At 44.6% G+C, this 21855-nt stretch overlaps 1 protein-coding gene across 1 annotated transcript in view; it reads right to left on the bottom strand.

Annotated features, from left to right (window-relative positions):
- Window positions 1–513: 513 nt before the first annotated feature.
- The window catches only part of CCN4 (cellular communication network factor 4), a gene marked incomplete at both ends in the record, with an annotated part of 39456 nt that continues 18114 nt past the window's right edge, over window positions 514–21855 (bottom strand). Inside the window, 4 exons of the mRNA XM_082014811.1 lie at window positions 514–813; window positions 1313–1506; window positions 3301–3558; window positions 7191–7470. Of these exons, the coding sequence (XP_081870937.1) occupies window positions 514–813; window positions 1313–1506; window positions 3301–3558; window positions 7191–7470 (1032 nt within the window). The remainder of the gene's footprint in view (window positions 814–1312; window positions 1507–3300; window positions 3559–7190; window positions 7471–21855) is intronic.

Raw genomic sequence — 21855 nt, forward strand, 5'->3', positions numbered from 1 at the left:
CTAGGACTGATCTCAGTGTGACAGAGACTAGAACCTCTGAGGGTCAGCAACATCAAAGACTGAAGTCTAATGTTGAAAATAATAAAACTTATATGCCAATGCTCATTTTCCAGCTTAGACCACATTATTCAAGACATGACGGTAATGATGTCTGAATCTCATGTCTAAGCTATTGACAGCCATACTTTTGCTGTCATACTAGTGTACTATTCTTTCCTTTAGGCAATTAAACCGCTGGCCTAATAAATGGTAGTGCCAACAGGACTGTCATTTAAGTCCTGGAATCTGTGCACAGAGGAATTTCTGGCTGCCATTAATTGATGGAGGTCTATTAGAATTGAAAATCCTGCTTGTTCAAGGCCTCTCCAAAAACAGTGTGGCAAAACAAGGAAATTTAACATCCTAACTCAGGAAAAAAAACAAATTGTACACTGGCAGTAGATGAAGATTCTCCTTTTATTTTAAAACCTCTGTAAAATCAGAGCAATGGGTCAATTCCAGCATTCAGCCAATTTAATTAGCAATTTCAGAGTAATCATGGTAATGAGCCAAGTCAGCAAAGATGTCATTGGGGTTCTTGCAGTTCAGGTTGCAAAAACAAGCATTGATCCGCATGATTTTCCAAGAAAACTCAGTTCCATCTGGGCATTGAAACCTCACTTCAATAGTCTTGGACTTGTAGGGTGTGCAGCACCGGTTGTCTGTGCAGATGCCACAGTATTTGGGTCTATATTGACTTTTGCTCACACATCCTGAGATGGTGTAGTTCATTGGTTCATTGGCCCTGTAGACAGCCAAGCACTTCTTCCCAGGCTAAAACAAAGAACAGAAAAAGAGATAGGTTAATATTCATTGCCAACATAGGTAGGACATACAAAACACCTTCCTAACGTTTAAAGGTTTTTGAAGCTGTTAGGAAATATCTTACAGCCCTGATCTAGAGCATGTGACAGATGTACACGTTTAGACCCAAAAGCTGCAATTAGGATACTTGCAAAATACAGTTCATAGCCATGGCCTGCAGTGCACCATCGCTTTTCCACTAGCCAAGTCACAGGTCTGTCCGGACTAGCAGCAAACACAGTGGACTTGGCTTGTCTTTCCTTGCAATGACATTTTGGCTGGAACTAAAGCTCTCAGGAGAAGGTTTTCATACCAGCATGTGGAAGCACAGGGAGGACACATTTGTGACCTCTGCAGCACAGTAAGTCCATGTAGCAGTGCAGCCCTCAGAGGCCGGAACGCTGCCAAACAAAGGCTGACCCCGTTGTGCAGGCAAAGCTCGAGGGGCATGCGAAGAAGCAGTCCCCACCTTAATGTGCTTGGTTATATCCACCTCGCAGGGCCGCATATTGCACAGGCGGCTTTCCTTCAGCAACCGGCACTGGTCGTTGTCATTGGAAATCCTGGTGGAGATGCCCAGCCCGCAGGTCTTTGAGCAGGGACTCCAGGGTGAGGTGTGAACGATGCAGTTCTTCTGCCAGGCTTCATCCTCTCCCTCATACGCTGCAGAGACAAGATTAACCACAAGTTATTCAGCCAGGGCAGCTTTCCATATTAAACACCCTCTCCCCAGCTCATTACACATTCAGGCCACTAACCCAAATAATTAAATCACAGCGAAGTGGCTCAACGTTCCTGTGAACCTCCTCATGCCACCCCCTTCGCCGCTGACCTACTTGTGTCAGACCCTCCAGTACTGTGAGCGCTTGGGGCCAGGGCTCTTTTCTTTATTTCCCTTCACAGCCTCGCACAAGGGGGTCCTTGTCTGTGCCCCCCAGGTGCTGCCACAATACAAACACTTAATTACAGAAGCCTGTGCCAGCCAGTGCAGAAAAAGGATGAGATCTGATCTCACCATGAAGGTTTATTTCTGAGCCCATTCAATTGATTCCCTGTAGCAGAAGCGGTCAAGCGTCTTTGCTGGATGGCCGAGGGGTTTGGGAAGCAGCCACAGCCTTTCACGGGGAGGAAGAGCAGCTCGAATAGCGCTCAGGGAGCTCGGCAGCCGCTTAAAGAAAGGCTGGGCTCTGTTTTGAAAGCAACCAACAACCCCAGTTCAGGTTTCTCCACAGCCTCAGCCAAACTTCGCACTGGTCTGCAACTCACGGTACAGCCCACAGGCAAAACCCTGATAGAAACTGCTATATTGAGCTTGCTCATTATTATATTTATTATTACATTATTATATTAAATGTAATAAATGCTAATCTGACTTCTACAAGACTTCCACTTATAAAAGTCAGGCAAGGAAAGCTGTGTTATGCCCATTTTAGAACACAGGCCATGAAGACATACGGCAAATTTCAGCAATAGATGTTTTGAATTTAGACCTACCTTACAGTTCAAAGCTACCCTGAACAAAAACTAGAGCTAAACTCTGGTGGTTTTGGCCCACAAAATGGAGACCGAGGCTTTGTTTTGTACAACAAAAATACAGACCAAGGATTGGGAAAAAACACCTTGCCATCAAGGAATCAAAGTCCTGGTTTACAACAAGCATCCTGTCTCCTTGGGCTCTGCTTTGGTGAGATAGTCTAAAATACAGAGCTAATGTGGTTAATGTCACTACATTGCATGACAGGGTGCTATGAGGATAAATTTAAGACATACGGCAAGGTAAGCCCATCTTAAGCATTTGGGACCATGTTTGAGGCAAATAGTACTATCTCCATGCAGTGGGCTATATGATCCTCACTATGAATGTGAGTGTGAGGAAAGAAGATACCTTATGCGATACATAAAATAGGTAGTTCACTAATGTCATCATCCAGAATTGCTAAAAAGCTATACTGACACAAAGACCATTTAGCCCAATTGGCAGTGAAACTTCCACCACAATAACTGTTTTCAAGGTGTTAAGTAAGTTTGGGACTACTGAGATGCAGGGGCTTTAAAATCATACTACAAAAGCAATATAACCCAAACAGAAAGCCTCATTCCCAAACTAAGCTGACCCCATTCTGTTTTCATTCTTTTTTGGGGACGGGGTGGGGAAAGAAAGTAAAAAGGACTTGTGACATCTTCAAAGAGCCAGCAGATATGTGCTTCAAAGGTGACTTTGTCACACAAGCATGTTTGATGAACCTCATATTGCTGCTAAGGAGTTCAAGCCCACCACCAGTGTTTGCATGTCCTGTCCTTCTACATAGGAGTCATGCTGTATAGGAGTCTCTGTGCCTCGTTCACACAAAGACCAGATGCCTGCCGGGTCTGGCAGTACAAGCTGATACCTTGGTTGTAGACTCTGACTTCTGTTGCCCTATGGCAAAGGAGAGGTCCACCTGACTCCTACCATACCTGCAGAGGAGATGTGGCGTGGAGATGTCTTCCTGATTTTCTTGGAGTCATCACAGATCCACTGCTCACAGCACTTCCCTGCCATCTTAATCAGCTTTGGGTTTGGGCACCAGACAAGGGGAGGACGTGAATTTGTGCACATGGGAATACAGCCCACAGCCCCGTTAATGCATGTGCAGTTGTATTTGCAGTTGGGCTGAAATGTCTCCCCATTGTTGTACCTGACTCCATTGAGGACACATCCTACACCAACAATCTCTGAAAGGAAAGAAGAAGAGAGAAAGACACACAGAGCACTGTTAAAATAACGGTAGCAACAAGCAGCGCTGATGTGTTTCGTTACCAAGCTGCTCCCTGGTCTAATGGAGCCAACGCAGAGACACGGCAGTGCTGCGGGGCAATGTGTTCAGCGTGATGCTGAGCCAAATGTGGTTACACCATCTAGGAAACCGTTTTCATTCTGAATCACAGCAAAAAAAAGAATCTTTTAATGTTTCATGGAAAAAAGAAGTTAGAAAAAGTTAGTTTTATCCACAGTTGCTCACATAAAAAATATTTCATGGCATGCTGGTAAAAGATATTTACAGTAGGAGCAATCAAAGTAATTATAACAGATACTGAGTGAAAATTGAGGTTTTCAGGGACATATGAGAGGACTACATAGAGCTGCAAATATGACACAGCTCTTCACAACACCCATACCTGTCTGAAGCAGAAGCGGGAGGACAGCCAAGGTAGCAAAGGAGCACCTAAAAGGGTGCTATGTTTAGGCAACTAGATCCCACACAGTTTATCACAGAACAGTTTTCTTGGAAAATGAAGTAACACATCATAAAGCCATGAAAATTAGTATTTGATGTATACTTTAAAATAAAATTACAAAAAAGCAAGCTTTTTTATTGCCCATGAACAGGAATCACATTGACTCAAAAAGTAGAACCTTTTTTGCTTCAAAGTTATGGACAGTTATTTGGAACAAATGGCAGAAACCTTCTGATGGAAAATTCAAATTTCAGTTTCTTGTTTGGTCACATGGAGGCAGCGTGCACACACCGATTAGGTTGCTTAAGTTTTATGTCTGGTCGGAAATGGAGCTGCAACATCGCTGCTTCAGGGCCAACACAAATTGAAATGCTGGATTAAAATCCTGCAAAGGCTTCCTATTTTTAGAATGGGCTGAATGAAAACATCAAACGCAAATCCCTTCCGCACAAAAATGAGTTGTTGGAATTTGAAGCACAGATCCAGATCTCCAGTTCACGCTCAGATCCAATTTTGATAATGTTTCAGCCTTTGTATTGAAAAAACATCACTCAGTGTTGGAGCTGAGAATTCAGTTAAACTTCTAGGCATGCACAGGGATTATGACAGTTCAAGAAAATGTAGTATTTGCTTGTGTTTTGCTATCAGCACATGCCTCCTGGACTTGTGTTAGCTCAGCAGGTCTCATACAACAAGAGGTTCATCATGAGAACATCCCCAAACGTAGACAACAGGGCTGTTGAATGCCTTCATGCAGAACCTCACTGAGCTTGCATCTAAATTAGGCAATTTGGGAGCACGTACACATTCCTGGCCGCATGTGTACAACACTGGCCTCCCCACCTGGGTGTGTGCTCAGCACCCTGCGGTCTCTGCTTCAGTGCAGAGAAAAGTCAACAATAAAAGAACTGTAGTAGCTCCCAGCAGGCTCCTATCTGGTGTCCAAGTGACCAGATCCTGGGACATACCTCAGCATGCCAGTCTAGATATAGCTCGAATTTCCCACAGTTTCACCCCACTCCCTTTCCCAACACAAGCTCCTAACTCTTTCAGGATCTTTATTTTCCACAAATTATATCGTTTCTGAAGTCTGCAATGCACTGGATTCTCTAGACCTAACTTTTGGCATCCAGCTGCAAAACAAATTCCTCACAGCAGTTAGTCCCCAACACAGGTGTCCTGCTCTTGCCTTCACTCACCCTGCGGTCAGGGTAGTAGCTGGTATATTCAGAGTGGAGCGATGCAGCCTATATATGATCCACTGCACGAGAAAGAATATGTTGGCAGGTCCTGTCATGTGCATCTACCTGGGTGCTGAAAGCAAGGGGAAGACCACAGATTTCTATGGCAGCCAGAGACGCGTCATTTCCTAACCATGGAAGGACCTGCTTCTCATGCCCGTCAGCTGCGCACACCACAATGCCCCTCGCCATATATCTGTAAATGTCACATAAGAGGGGATATATTGTTACGGCAGTAGGGATGTGAAAGTTCAGATTGGGAATCCTTTCAGACCTCACTGGTGAAGCTGGGGATCAATCTTCCTACATCACAGTACTGTTGCCACAGGCATACTGAATGCATGTATCAGACAAAATTAAATACATGTGAAACAATGTGAAGGTCTTTAAAGAGGCCTAGGAAGGCTGGGGTAGCTTTGAGACAACATCCAGCTTGTTTTCCTCTCCCAGTGCAAGACCAGTTGTAACGATGTCATCCTTGACAGATGTTTGTCTAATCTGTTCTTACAGACCTCCCATGAATGCCACAAAGACTCCAGACAATACATTTGAATGATTTCATATCCTCTTTTCTCAACATTTGATCTTTTCTATTCCTGAAAATCGCTGCTTAAGCTTACAGCTCCTTGCACCTTCTCTTGTTATTTTTCCCATATCCTATAAAAATGTGATTAGACTGCATTTTTTGCATGCTTATTTTTTGTGGCTGATCTAATGCAAAGCCAAGTTCATTTATTATTACACTTCCCCCTCTTCTTCTGCTGAGGAACAGTATCATTTCTGTGAGGAACTGCCAGCTACCCTGAACCTCTTTAGTCTTCAGACTTGCCCCTTGTGGAACTTCTGCTGATTTTCTAAGTTTATTGAAGCCCCTTGTCTGCAATCCTTTCTCCTGCCTGTGGATCAGTTATTCTGTCTATTAATTTCACAATCAGCTCTCCTCCAGGTTTCCTTCCACCTTTACATTTTCTATTAGTACCTCATTCATTATTATATCCCAGCCTAGAAGACACTCCTTCTAAATGGCTTTTTCCCATTTATGAATCTAAAGCCATAACAACTATGTTCTAATACCTTGCTAAACAGTCAGCATCCTTTCTGATCAGCTCTCTGTGTGTTTGTACCCATGATCCTTTCCCTTTTAATCATTCCCAGCGTAATGATTTTCAATCATGTATGTGAGATCAGATTCCCCCCATGGTCTGGATCTCAGAACAAGCGAATATATCCTTGACACACAAGACACTACCTCATTTCTTTTTCCTCTTCTTCTTGAATAAAAACATTCCAGTCACATGAATTATGCCACCAAGAGTTTGTTATGACAGGCAGGAAGAAATCCTTCTGCTTCATGGCAGCCAACGTGACTGAAACCATAGTAAGATTAAGGCTCAGACCTCAGTTTGTCACTGAGAAACTTTCCTTGGAGATGACTCATCCCTGACCCTCTTTACAGGATACCAATAGGGATCCGCTATTGGGAATAAGACAAAAGCGTCTCCTTAATGTCATGGTTTTCATGTAGATGCCCATATTGCCTTTAAAGCCAGCTGCATCCTTATCCTTCCTTCATCCCCACCCCACTACAGCACCCCCTTCTGTTATGGGGAATACAGAATCATCTACTTGCAAATATGAAGACCTTCAAATGTTGGTTGCTCCTTGCTCTTGGCTGCAGCCAACTCAAAATCAAGAATTCAGATGTCATTTCTCATCCAGCTAACTGCCCTAAGAATGAAGACAGCTATAAGGAAATGGAAGATGATGAATGGAGGAACTGATGAGCATACAGCCAGGTATCTAATGAGTTAAATCTCAACCACTGCTCAGACCGATGGGAGCTGCCAATGTATATATCTAAGTCAAAAATATATGTACATCACTTACGTGCACATACTCCTATTTCGTACCTAGGTCTGTCTCCACTGTAGTCACAGTACAAGCCCCTGTGGAAATCACAGGTGTCGGCCTCAGTGCAGCTTTCTCCACGCTGCTTGGCACACGTCTTGCAGCAGTCGCAGCCGTCTGTGACCAGGCTGATGCCTACTGAGCACCGAGGTGGGGACTTCGGACACTCGCACGGCCACTTACAGTACTGAGTCCGCGTGTAGGCCTCTGTCGTGGCGGGGATGGTGGGAGTCATGGTGGTGGAGATCTGGGCAATGGCCTACAAACAAAGAAACACAGCTTGGAGAGCATTCTAGAGAAAAGGGGTCGGCAAACCCTGTGGTGATTAGTCCTCATTTAAAATCTCCTCAGGTCTAAAGAGACTGCAAGGAAACCAAAGAATAAACATCAAAGAGCCATGGAAAAGGAGCAGTCACTGCTCTCTTATAAACCCCTTCAGATACCAGCTGAGGGCAAATGCTCTGCATCTTGGACTAGAACCCAAGCCTCATAGCCTCAGCCTGTTGGTACTCGGCATTTTTCAGACCTCTCCTCCCTAAACAGAGCTCTCTCCATGTAGGGACACAGGCACACATGTCAAGACCTCTCTGATACATGAGAAGAAGCTGTGACATGTCTTCAGTCTGTGTCACCCTGTGGTGCTTGGCCCTGGCAGAGGTTTGTGCCAACTGATAGCTGTTGTGCGTGTTCATTGAGAGATGGCACAAAGGCAGCAGTGCCCTTCAAGTCACCGAGCGCAATAAAGGTCATTGTGTTGTGGTGTGAAAGCATGTGACATGTGGCCTTGTTTGGTCTCGTCTTCCTCAGGTTTATTCACATTTATGTGGGTCTTGCGACCAAAACATGGGACCCCATAAATCCACAAGGGGACTGGGAGCAGGCCTGTGAGCCCACCACCCTCACAGACATCCAGTCATGAACCTCTGTGTTGTGACAATGATCTGAAACCCACAGGTCTAGCACACTATCATGGACCTCATGAGGATGTCTTGGCCATTTTGTTTCTTCTTGCAATACCACTAATACCACAACAGCTGCCACCTTACAATGTCCCAGTCCTTTGACTTGAATAGAGATGGATTAGAGACAGGAAAAGATATTCTCTGAAACGAAAATCTGCCTAACGGTATGTGAATGTCTTCATAAACAAGTTCACCCACCTCTGTTTGAAAAATGTTTTGCTTTTCTCCACTGCTATAACACAACACACATGCAGTTCAGCTCCCTGGAAAATTCCCAGTCCCAAGCAATGAAGCTACACTATGGCTATAACATTTTTTTAAAATTAAATAATAATAAAAGGGTTTTGGTTTTTTTTGTTTGTGTTTTTTTTTTAAGTCATGCATGGAAATGCATGCAAGCACTCTGACAAACACCCTTATCCATCATTCACAGTGTCCAAACTACCACACAAGCAGAAATGCTCTCTGGGAATCCTAAAGTAGTCATGAGACTCTTAGGTCTGTCTGTTGCCTGCGATGGGCTCTTCCAGGTCTCATACTGTAGTTCCTATGATGTTGCCCTGGCTCACACAGTCAAACAATTGGAATATTTCTTCAATGATTTTCCACCTATGCCTTTTGGCACATGCTTCTGTTCTACATGGAGTTACTGTGGCACCTATAAGTTGGATAAGTGCAAACGAAGCTTCATAAAGTTCGTGTGTATTGGGTTTGTGTGGCAAGGTTTTGGTAGTGGAGGAGCTGCAGGGGTGGCTTCTGTGAGAAGCTGCCAGAAGCTTCCCCCATGTCCAACAGAGCCAGTGCCAGCCGGTTCCAAGATGGACCCACCGCTGGCCAAGGCCAAGCCCAAGCCCATCAGCAACGGTGGCAGCACCTCTGGGGAAATGGAGTTAAGAAGGGGGTAAAAAAAATGGCAGGCAGCAATTACAGCTGGAGAGAGGAGTGAGAATATGTGAAACAATAAGGGGAGGACACTGCCAAGTTTTCATTTCCTGATGTCCATTCCTTGGCAAACAAGAAAAAAAACCCTGCAAATTCATTCAAAATCTGCTAATCAGATAAAAAAAAATCTGATCAAGGTAAATCAAGGTAGGAAAGAGATTTCGTGTAATGCAGTGATGTTACTCCAGTAGACACGTTCAGGTCACTGTTACTGAGATAATGGAATGCTGGTGTACCTTAGCTCATAGCAAAACCCACAGAGGACAGAGGTTCATTGCCTTCTGTACTCTCCAGTCCCTGCAGAGCAAACTCAGGATGGCATTGAATACACCAGCCATGCTTGTGGTGCAGGAAGGGTGCAAACCAACCTGGTGACAAAGCAAAGATGTGCATTTTCTACCAGGATCACTGCACAGAAAACCCGAGTTGCACATGGGGGTCAAGAAGGGCACAGTAGCTCAGGCACAGAAACAAATGGGGTTATTCACAAGCTGTCAACATCAGCCAGATCATGGCCTTGCACATGAGGTCCAGAAGCCCTTGCTGGTGACAAGATGTGAGGGCTGAAAACAATAAGTGTGTAATGCTAGAAAGTTCAGACAAGGAGTCAAGGTCTAGAAATTACTGAGGCAATCCCATCCATTCCTGGCTACTTTGTACTGTACTATATATTCCCCAGTGTTTTGTCCTCTTTACAGTTTCAGATGTCTCAGACAAAAGGCTTTCCCCCATCTCTCCATGAAGAAAATGCTCCAACCAAAGGCTTTGTGGGGAAGTGCATTCCCAAGAATTGCAAGCCCACAGCCTATGAGCTATCCATCAGGATACCTCTGAAAAGCCCCTTTGTCGTCTTCTACAGCTTCCTTGCTAGCAGAATCAAATTGTATTGAAGTACATTTCTAAACCTGCTACTGCTGTATCTGAAGGTGTATTTAAGTATCTTAGTAATTAGTTACCCTGTATTTAGAACACTAAATTGTTAACACATTGCTAATCACTGCCAAATAAGCAATGTGTTTGCTCTGGGCATAATTCCCAGTTCCATTAAGGCCCCCTTTACAAACAGCTGGCCTTAAAGTTGGCTTAAAATCACATTTAAACTTATGTTTAAACTAGAACATACCAATATAATTTACTCTGACTTTAAGGCTCCTTGATGCTGCCAAAGTTGTTAAAAGAGGAACATTCAGATCAATGAAAAGCCCTGGCCTTTTAATAGTATTATTTTTCATTCCACTCACAATAATTTAAGTAGGTGCAATAGTCTTTCACTTGAGAAGAGAGGCCTCTTCAAGTGCAATAAACCTATTTACTTTGTTGCTGATCATTAAAAACGTGCTTAATAATCAAATCCAGATACACAGACAAAAGTCACACAGCTATTTAAAGAGCTCATTGCCATGGCCCAACCCTGTAAGTAAATCCATTCACAGTCCCTCGTTTCTATTGTCAACATGAGCAAGCAAACAGCTTCCACCCTGTGTAGATATGAAAGTGTCTGTGGATCAACACACGTAGCAAAGAGGAAACCTGCTAGTCCTATGGTTTTAGTTAATATGTGAAGGACTGAGGCTGAATTCTTGTGAAGGACTGGGTAGCTGGGAGACATTTGGTGGCTTGTGATAGACAGGAGTTTAGAGTAAATTATTTAGCAGCCTTTCCCCTAGGTCTAAAGCCTGAGTTGGCCAAGGAAGCTTTTCAAGTATCCTTAGAGTGACTAGCTGTTGTACTTCTTGGACATGCTGGCTGAAATGTCCAGTGGTAAGGCTGAGTAAGCCATGGGAAGGACACTCAGTGTGGCCTACATCAGCATCTTCAAACAATCAGTGTGGACAGGCATCAACATACTATGAGTTCCTTATTTTACAAATAGGGAAGGCATGGAGAGATGGAAGCGGCATCATGTCCTAGGCTCCATCGGCACCCAACCAAAACCCAACCTTTGGAAACTGCTGTCCACTGGACACTAGAACAAGTGCACAAACTGTACAGCTTCCAGTCCCTCCTCCTCTCCCTCCCTAAGTCCCTTTAGCGCTGTATATGTAGCTTTACTACAGGAGAAACAGTTCTGTATATTTATAAAAGTCTTGGCTTTTGCTTTTCCAGGGTCAGCTGCCATCACTGGAATATCTAAATCTCTTTGGAAAAGTCATTCAGCCCTACTACTTCAACGTCCCAGAATATTTTGGGATATAGACACTTCCTTATTAATAGGTATGATAGTTAAGACATCATGAGGAATGCTTTATAAATACCACAATAAAAACAACTCTTTCCATGGGTGCTATCAAGAGGAAATCATATGGTAATGGCCATCCTTAACTAGAAACAAACAAACAGACAAACAAACGAGCAAAAAAACCCCCTCATGTAAGTTAAGGTTTCAGCAATTGTGTCTTAGGTACAATATAACATATAGGAGGACAATGGTTTTGTAAGAAATCCAAAATGAGAGTGAAGAGGAACTTAACACCAAAAAGTACAGTGGTGGGGATTTGACAAGTGTATTTTAAATGTCAGAAAGATAAAAGAATGTTCCTGTTAGAAAATTAATTTTTTCCAGGTACTGGTAATTAACTTGTTTTGTGTAATTACTCTTCAATCTTGAGGTCTGCAGATTTGTTATCTTGGATGCTAAGGAGAAAATATTCTACCACAAGTTATTCATGAGCTCTAATTTTGCTGCTTTTTGAGGTGCAAGCCCATGCTCATTTAAACAACATGAAGCCTTTCTCACTTTGCCATGGCTGATAACTCTCTATTAAAGTTGTTCCTGATTTATGCTTGGCAAGCTCCAAAATTACTTTCTTTTTGCACCTGCAGAGAATGATATTTCACTTGCAACAATTTCCAGCTCATTTCTGTGTTCACATCCAAGAGGAGAGCAGGAAAAAATGCCTCACTGCCTGCCATGGCCACAAACTCAGTATTTTTAATAACCATGAGTTTTACTATCCAAGTGGGATCGAGTGCACCCTCAGCAAGTTTGCAGATGACACCAAGCTCAGTGGTGCGGTTGACATGCCTGAGAGATGGGATGCCATCCAGAGGGACTTGGACAAGCTCGAGAAGTGGGTCCGTGTGAACCTCATGAGGTTCAACAAGGCCAAGTGCAGGGTCCTGCACCTGGGTCAGGGCAACCCCCAGTATCAGTACAGACTGGGGGATGAAGGGATGGAGAGCAGCTCTGCCAAGAAGGACTTGGGGATACTGGTGGATGAAAAGCTGGACATGAGCCAGCAATGGGCACTTGCAGCCCAGAAGGCCAGCTACATCCTAGGCTGCATCCAAAGCAGCGTGGCCAGCAGGTCGAAGGAGGGGATTCTGCCCCTCTGCTCTGCTCTGGTGAGAACCCATGTGGAGTCCTGTTTCCAGCTCTGGAGCTCTCAGCACGGGAAAGACATGGACCTGTTGGAGCGGGTCCAGAGGAGGGCCACTAAAATGATCAGAGGGATGGAGCACCTCTTGTCTGAGGACAGGCTGAGAGAGTTGGCGCTGTTCAGCCTGGAGAAGAGAAAGGTCTGGGGAGTCCTTATTGCGGCCTTCCTGTACTTAAAGGGGGCTTATAAGAAAGGTGGGGACAGAGTTTTTAGCAGGGACTGTTGCGATAGGACAAGGTGTAATGGTTTTAAAGTAAAAGAGCGTAGATCTAGAGCAGATGTAAGGAAGAAATTTTTCCCAATAAGGGTGGTGAAACCCTGGCACAGGTTGCCCAGAGAGGTGGTAGATGCCCCATCCCTGGAAACATTCAAGGTCAGATTGGACAGGGCTCTGAGCAACCTGACCTAGCTGAAGATGTCCCTGCTTATTGCAGGGAGGTTGGACTAGATGACCTTTAAAGGTCCCTTCCAACTCAAACCGTTCTATGATTCTATGATTCTAAGTCTGAAAGATACAGAATGGATAGCAGCATTTTAGCAGCATATTCTACCTACTGGCAAAGTATATTTTCAATTTGTTGGAAAATACTGTAATTGTAAGTTTGTTTCAGTTGTGAAAACTGGTAAGACCAAGCTGTGGTGTTGAAATTACTGTACACCGTCCAAATTGCAAGCCAGACAGATAATAGCAGACTTTTACATAATGCATGAGGAAATCTCCAGCTTGGCTTTTAAGCAGCAAAAGACAAGATGCATTGCAATGTATTCCTTTGCTTCGAGTTTTTACAAGTGTTTAAAAATACATGCATGTGTATTGATTTCACTATTTCAGTGCTGCAAGATCTTACTCTTAAAACCTTTTTCTTTCAAGTATTTTTCTCATCATGATGAGCTGTGTGAAAGTAGGGAGAAGATACCCATGTTCTTCCTCTCTAGTTTATCGATGGGAAAAAGTCCAGAAAGGACGGTAACCTCTAAATTCAGTTCCTCTGGCTATTGGCAGGGCTGGGGAAGTGGTTATGAGAAGTTGGTAGATAGAGATCTGCTCAAACCATAGTACCTTGTCACCTCCTGCTGTTTTCTCCTTGGTGGTAATTTGCTCTGAAAGAAGGACTTTTGAGCTCACTCTTAGCTGCACAAGCTGTGTTTTGCACCCCATGCCATTGGGTGGACTCCTTTTAATTTCCCACAGCAGAACACATTAAAGGGCTATTTTTAACCTACATTTCTGATACTGCCTTTCTGAGCAAATGCCAGATGTCACTGATGGAGGAATGTGATGTGATCTGGATTATCGTCTGTCCTCCATCTCTGACACATTCACAAGAGAAAAGGGTCAGCAAGGAAATCTTTATTAAAATGTCCTCCTTACTACCATGCGATCAAATCAGCTGATTTGCAGACTGACCCAACCATCCTTACCGGTGAGAGTTCGTGCACTGAGGCCTGACAGTATCAGCCTGTCACTGTTTAGAAAGAACTCCAGACTTTGCAGTTTGCTGTCCTAAACAGAGACACTGAAGTTAAAACCACAACTTTAAGCAGACACCTGGGGATACAGCTCCCAGGACTGGGCTGTGCATTTGTACTGTCCCTCTGCCAGACAATGCATCTGCTTTCTGCTGCTTCCACCTACTGGCTGAACTATTTAGACATCACAAGCAGAAACGCCTGTAGAGCCAGCTCCATCACCACGTACTGCCCTAAATGCTCTCACAAACTACAATAATTTTTAGAAGCACCCCAGGAGACTCACATCCACATTCAGAGAGTTGTGAACATCCTCATACCAACCTGATGTAGTGTCGTTCCCAGGGGAACAGAGTGGCTGGAGCTTAATAAAGGAGTGAAAGCGGAAAAACAAAATGAAATATAAATAATCTATTCAATAAAGCCACACACCCTTCCATCCCTCAGTTGCATCTCTAGGCAAGCACAGAGATTGCTCAGTTTCATCCCAGAACAGAGAGAGGTTAACAACCCATAAAGCATGTCAGAGAGATGAGCACATTAACAATGAAAAACAGGACCAGGCTTACATCAGTGGGCCTAAACCAGGCCCTCAAGGCAGAAGTTTGTTCCTTGATCTTGCTCAGTCGGAACTTCTGAGCTGAATATTGCTGAATATATGCATTATTATTACACCCAAAACAGATGGGTCGACAAAGAGCCAGTTCTTACAGCAAGGTCAGCAGTAACCACAGTACCACCAGGACCTCCTCACTGTTACACTCTTGCTACAAATCCCTGAGTCCCCATAAATGCTCATAAACTATCACAAGGTAATACTAGTGACGAGTTAGCTAGCATCAGGACAGAGATACAAATCAGATTCCACAGGACACATGAAGGTAGGAGGAAAATATGATTATTCGGGGCTCCGCTTCCCCAGAGAACGCATGAGCTTCTAGATATCTCATTAAAATTGATCCCAGACATGAAATCTCCAGAACATATTGTAAAATAACAGACTGTGAACCCAGAAAATATAAGACAGTTTTATAGATGTCAGGTGCCAGCTGGATTTATTCTTGCTGTGTACTGTAGGCTGTGCAGAAAGGAGTGTTCTGAATGAAGCAGAAAAGGCAAAAGCCTAAGAAAATAAAGTATCTGCAGTGAGTTAACCAACAATATTTCTGTGGATCTATCACTGATAAACAATTAACTTTCTATTACATTATTTTGGGAAATATATCTGTGGGAAGAATGTAGGCAGATGTTTGGAATAGTCTTTTCTGTCTCAGTTTAGACAATTAGAGAGTAAAGACTACATACAATCATGTCTTGCCAAAATATTGCTTACACTGGCAAAGTCAGCTGTACTGGCTTTGCATGGCCAGGTTTTGGTAGCGGTGGGAGGTGCAGGGGTGGCTTCTGTGAGAAGCTGCCAGAAGCTTCCCCCATGTGCAACAGAGCCAGTGCGAGCCGGCTACAAGATGGACCCACCGCTGGCCAAGGCCGAGACGATCAGCAATGATGGCAGTGCCTCTGGGAGAGCAGAGTTGAGAAGGGGAAAAGACCCCTGTGCAACTGCAGCCGGAGAGAGGAGTGAGAATGTGTGAGAGGAGCAGCCCTGCAGCCCCCGGCCCAGAGCAGGAGGGGCAGGAGGGCTCCAGGCGCCGGAGCAGAGGGTTCCCGGCAGCCCCTGGGGAAGCCCACGGGGAGGCCGGCTGTGCCCCTGCGGCCATGGAGCTCCACGGGGGAGCAGATCTGCACCCGCACCCGGGGAGGGCCCCACGCCGGAGCAGGGGGATGCCCAAAGGAGGCCGTGACCCCGTGGGCAGCCCGCGCTGGGGCCGGCTCCTGGCAGGGCCTGTGGCCCCGTGGGGAGAGAGAGGAGCCCCGGCTGGAGCAGGTTTGCTGGCAGGACCTGGGACCCTGCGGGGGCCAGGCTGGAGCAGCCTGTTCCTGAAGGACGGCACCCGTGGGGGGACCCAGGCTGGAGAAGCTCGTGAAGAACTGCAGCCCGTGGGAAGGACTCACGCTGGAGAAGTCCGTGGAGGACGGTCTCCCGTGGGAGGGACCCCAGGCTGGAGCAGGGCAGAGGGTGAGGAGTCCTCCCCCTGAGGAGGAAGGAGCGGCAGAGACAGCGTGTGATGGACTGACCACAACCCCCATTCCCCGTCCCCCTGCGCCGCTCGGGGGGAGGAGGGAGAGAAATGGGGAGTGAAGTTGAGCCCGGGAAGAAGGGAGGGGTGGGGGGAAGGGGTTTTAAGATTTGGGTTTAGTTCTCATTATCCTTCTCTGATTTGATTGGCAATAAATTAAATTGATTTCCCCAAGTCGAGTCTGTGTTGCCAGTGACGGTAATCGCTGACTGATCTCCCTGTCCTTATCTCCACCCATGAGCTTCTTGTTATATTCTCTCCCCCTTGAGAGGACTCTCTTCAGTTGAGAAGGGGAGTGATAGAGTAGCTTTGGTGCGCATGTGGCATCTAGCCAAGGTCAACCCACCACATCAGTGTGGCCTCACATTTTCTTCACATTTTTCCATGGAGTATTCAGGGAGAAAGGACTTCTTTGTTAGAAAGCAACTTGATGTTTCATAAGTGTCGTCCCAGTAAGAGCAGCCCTCGTTTAGAATAGGGTGACTGTCCCAGTTTCAGCCAGGATAGAGCTGGTTTTCTTCACAGAAGCCAGTGTGAGGCTGTGTTTTGGATTTGGGATGAGAAACTGTTGATAACGTGCTGATGTTTTGGGTTGTTGCTGAGCAGCCAAGGACAGTCCAGCTTCTTGTGCTGGGCTGCCAGCGAGCAGGCTGGGGGTGCACGGGGAGCTGGGAGGGGACACAGCCGGGACAGCTGACCCAGGCTGGCCAAAGAGATATTCCCTACCATCCGACGTCATGCCCAGTACATAAACTGGAGTTGGCCGGGGGGCGGAAATTGCTGCTCGGGGATGGGTGATCGATCACCAGGTGGTGAGCAATCTCTGTATTGGGCATCACTTGTTCTTGTACATTCCTTTGTTGGTATTATTATTGTTATCATTGTTTCCTTCTCTCTTGCTGTTCTATTAAACTGTTTTTATCTCAACCCATGAGGTTTTTTTTCTAATTCTCTCTCCCGTCCCACTGAGGGAGGGAGAGTGAATGAGCGGCTGCGTGATGCTTAGTTGCCGGCTGGGGCTAAACCACCACAGTGACCTAAAAATGTGTGGACATCATTAACAAATTGACATTGCCATGGCAGACTCCACTAATCAGGATATTAAACAGCATAGTTTCTGTGCTCTAAGAACATTTTAATGTCTTGTCCTGCACATGTTCGGTTTGTACAGCTAATGAGTTCATTCAATGAAACTAGCTCAAACTAGCGTTTGAAATGTAACAGGGACCATCTGGAGGAGCAATGGAGAAACTTCTCTGGAAGGGACAAGTTAACAGATTTCAATTTTAGGAAAACAGAGAGCAGAACAAATGAGAGTGCATTTGGACCATCCAAAGTCATAGGGTTACAGATCATCCAAGGTCATAGGATTACAAACCATCCTAAAACCGTATAGAACAAGATGTTGACATATGAGCCACAAGCTGGCTAACAAAAGCAGTATCACAGTTCCAGCTCCCCGACAAGATCAAACTGCTTTGGCAGAGATTTTACTTTGCACTTAGCCATGTTTTACATTTGCTTATCTCCTGTGTTTCAGTCATAGCCTTGAAATCAAAGGGAAGATACCTTCTGTCCTCTTACTGCCTTGGGACATTCTGTCCCAAGCTGGGCAAAAAAATAAAGTAAGTAAAACTAAGAAGCTCCACTTATTATTCTTTTTCCTATAGCAAGAATAGCACAGTTTTTTTAAAAAACATTTTGGTTTTTGAAACAGAAATCTGCATTTTCAAGTGTCAAAAATTTTCTGTTTCTGTTCCAGTTCAGCACATTTTGACTTAAAACAATTTACCATTTAAAAATTTAATTGTTATTTAAATTCTCAAATCTGAAATATTTTTCTTGACCTAGTATCTGTACTTCCCTAGAGTTGCTGATAAACTGATGAAGCTCTGTGTCTCTATTTACTTTAAATAGCAATTTTCCTCCCATGTCAAGTTTCCACTGCTGTTTCCCCCTAGCTTTGGCTTTCCGAGTTGACCACTTCATTTTCCAACTGCCGAAGTGTCTTCCTCCTTGAAATCCATACTAGGGGCTAGTTACTTGCTCTCATTTTGACAGTGTTTAATAGTTTGTTTGGTCAGAATACAGACAAGAATCTGGTCTTGGTGAGTTCTCAATAGATTCATTCACTGTCTGGACTACAGTTTTGAGCCCTCACTTTAAATGGGATATCAAGGAATTGGAAGTCCAGAGAAGGGCAACCAAGATTGTCAGAGACCTAAAGACCATGACCCAAGACAAGATGCTGTGGCAGCTGGGCTTGGGTAGTCTGGCAAAGAGGCTAATAGCTGATCTGGTACCAGTCCACTCTTCTCAGTGGTAGCAGAGGGTAGCATACTCATGGGCTGCCACCACAAAATGTAGTTGGGGAGGCTTAGTCTGAACATCAGGAAGGCAACTTCTTCACCAGGAGAGCTGTGCAGCACCTGGACAAGTCACCTGGGGAGGCTCTGAATTCTCCATCCTCAGTTTTTGGATTAAAGACCTCCAGAGGGCACTGACAGCCAGTGCATCTGGCAGCCTGTGATTGCACACCGTGCCAAAACCACATGTGGAATATGCTCATAAAGCCAAACGACCATCAGGATGCCTATGTCAGTTCAGTCCTGCGTTGTACCACCTGAAGTCTGGTTCTGGTACAGAGAACAAAAAACTAATCTTCTTGTGAAATGGTGCATTTAATGCAGGCAAAAGAAAGAACTTTATTTTGCAGGTCCATCCCTTCTCATATCATGAGTACAGCCAAAAATGCTATTTGACAACTAATTGTTATTTTATCTTATAACAGGAAATGTACCAGAAGTCTGGTTTTGTATCTGGAAAATTTCAAGATAATAGAAGGAAAGAGAAGCTGCTGCTACTGCTGCTCTAGTGGCCCCTTTGGAATACGTGGCATGTGGGGATTCATCAAAAAAAACTGTAACCATCATTTAATGTAGTGTTGTATCATTATATCAAAGGCCCCTCAAGATTCTCAATGAAAGATGAGCAGTAAGGTTGCATTACTACATCCCTGTGGTTATGGAGGAACAATGGAGAAAAGTCTCCAGAAGGGACAAGTTAACAGATTTCAATTTTAGGAAAACAGAGAGCAGAACAAATGAGAGTGCATTTGGACCATCCAAGGTCATAGGGTTATGGACCATCCAGGGTCATAGGATTACAAACCATTCTAAAAAGTAAAAAACAGATGGAGTCTACAACTTGTTTGAATAAATAGCAGCATTTCCAGGTAAAGAGTGCCACTGTGAAAGGATATTTTTGTGGCAAGCATGGCAAATTTTGGTAACTGTAGCTTATGGTATTTCATGAGGTCTGTTAGACAGAAAATGCAGATGGAAGACATATAGGTCAGCAACATCCTTAGGACCAACAGAAGATACTAGACCTTTGCACACTCTAGGAGGACCTCTCTTATGAAGAAAGGCTGAGAGAGTTGGGGTTGTTCAGCCTGGAGAAGAGAAGGCTCTGGGGAGACCTTACTGCGGCCTTCCTATACTTAAAGATGGGGACAGACTTTTTAGCAGGGCCTGTAGCGATAGGACAAGGGGTAGTGGTTTTAAACTAAGAGAGGGCAGATTCAGACTAGAGGTAAGGAAGAAATTTTTGACAATGAAGGCAGAGAAACACTGGCACAGGTTGCCCAGAGAGGTGGTAGATGCCCCATCCCTGGCAACATTCCAGGTCAGGTTGGATGGAGCTCTGAGCAACCTGCTCGAGTTGAAGATGTCCCTGCTCATTGCAGGGGGAGGGGACTAGATGACCTTTGAAGGTCCTTTCCAACCCAAACTATTCTATCTTTCTATGATTCTATGATTCTATGAAGTTAATTCAGAGTCTGATTGCAGGACACTAGCACCCAGTTTGAAGCGATATATGTTATTTTACCATTTTTCAGGCACAATAAGTGAAAAAGTTTCTTGTAGCATCTGAAGTGAGGTACCTCTGTGTGTCCAGAGAGATCAGTAAAGCAGCATCTGTACATTTGAAGCAAAGGCATCCACATCAACATCTGCCACAGCCTGGTCATCTGATCTGGGTATAGGCTGGCCATACTTCTGTAAGGAAAGCAGCTTTTCTTCACAGAATCACAGAATTCAGATTTCCAGCCAGAGTCTGACTAGTGCCTGAGACTGTTTCTAGAAAACCAAATGAGGAAACCACCAAAACCCAGAGTTGGAGAGGGGTATCATCAGACTCTGTTGCTGTGTTGTGCTTGCAAGGGCAAGTCTTGTGCCTTGATCTCCACCTCTGTGCATGGCCCAGCTTAGCTCTATTGCACTTCTTGCTCCATCCTCCCTTTCTCTTCCCACTACAGAGGCAGCCTGAGTGCATGGGGACAGCTTCTCTGTTTCAGCAGTGAGGATGTGGAGCAATCAAATGTGACCCCTTCTTTCTTTCTCTTGGACTGTGACACTTATTCGTGTGCCAAGTGACAAAGAAGAGCAGCAGTACATAGAGTTCACAAATGATGAGAGGACATTAGAAGAGAACTTTTGGTCCAAAAGAGGAGAAAGTATTACCAGGAACATGGGAAGGCGAAGAACCTGCAGAATTCACCACTGGATAAAATCTCACTCGACGAAGATCAACTCCAATTCAATCCAGAGAGAATAGGAACAAGATATTAAGTGAAGGTTGAGAAATGCAGAACCTCCCTCACAGCCTCCAGAAACCCCATTGACCTTTGGTTAACATTTATTATAATATCACTGTACTCAGAGGTCTCGTGATACTTTTGCAACTGTATCGTGAAAAATTCATCTGGTATCACCCACCATGAGATCCCCTGAGAATAAACAGATAAACTTCCAATGATCACAGACCACTGCTTATTGCATTGAACTTCCCATACCGAGAAACATCTGTGCAAGAGTCTACTAAATCACTGGTGCCCACTGCATGCAGATAGAAAGGAGTACACGGTGTACCAGACAGTGGAAAACAAATTCCTGTGATTGGAACAGATGACATGGAGTTATTGGTAATGTTATGGCAAATACAGAGAGTTTAGTTTTCTTTTATAAGGCTATGGCAGTGTAAAGGAACCTTAACCTCTGTATATGAAAATCAGACTGTTTTCTAAAAAATCTGAGGATACTAAGTAAATGGGTTTGATTACACTAAATTGGACAGATATAGGGAAGACTGAAGAGATGGCAAGAGCTGCACCCCTCCTCATCAGCAACTGTGCATAGAGTGCAAAGTCCAACAGGAAAAAACTCAAGGGGGTAAAGGAAGTATCTATGGTGTTAAAAACTTCTTGAGCTAGGAACAGTATTATTTAAATTAAGGAAGAGAAACAGGAGTTAAGATGATGGGATGCATCCAGACAGCAAGAGTTTGGGCTGATGTTCTGCCAGGCACCTGGGAATCTCTGAAAACAGGTCCGTAGGGGTGCTAAGATACGTGGGAAGTGAATGAGGGTTGTTGTTATCACACTGACGGTGCCGAGGCAAAAGAGACTCACATAGTCAGGAGACAAACCACAAAACCTCCCTGCAAGTTAAAATCATACGAAATGGTTAAGGCAGGGTGGGGGGCAACCACGAACATGAAATAAGCAGAGTACCCATGATGTTGTCACGAAGAGGAAAAGGGAACTGGACCCCTTCTACCTCCTCCCCCATCAAACTCTACGGGCATCTCATCACATCGGCAGCAGGACAGAAACAGAAGCTGTAGCCTACGCTACCTTCAACAGTCAAGTTTTCTGTCTGCACTATATATGTAAGTCCTTTCTGCCTCT

The sequence above is a fragment of the Phaethon aethereus genome (genome assembly GCF_964289735.1).
Source record: "Phaethon aethereus genome assembly, chromosome: 2".
Lineage (NCBI taxonomy): Eukaryota > Metazoa > Chordata > Aves > Phaethontiformes > Phaethontidae > Phaethon > Phaethon aethereus.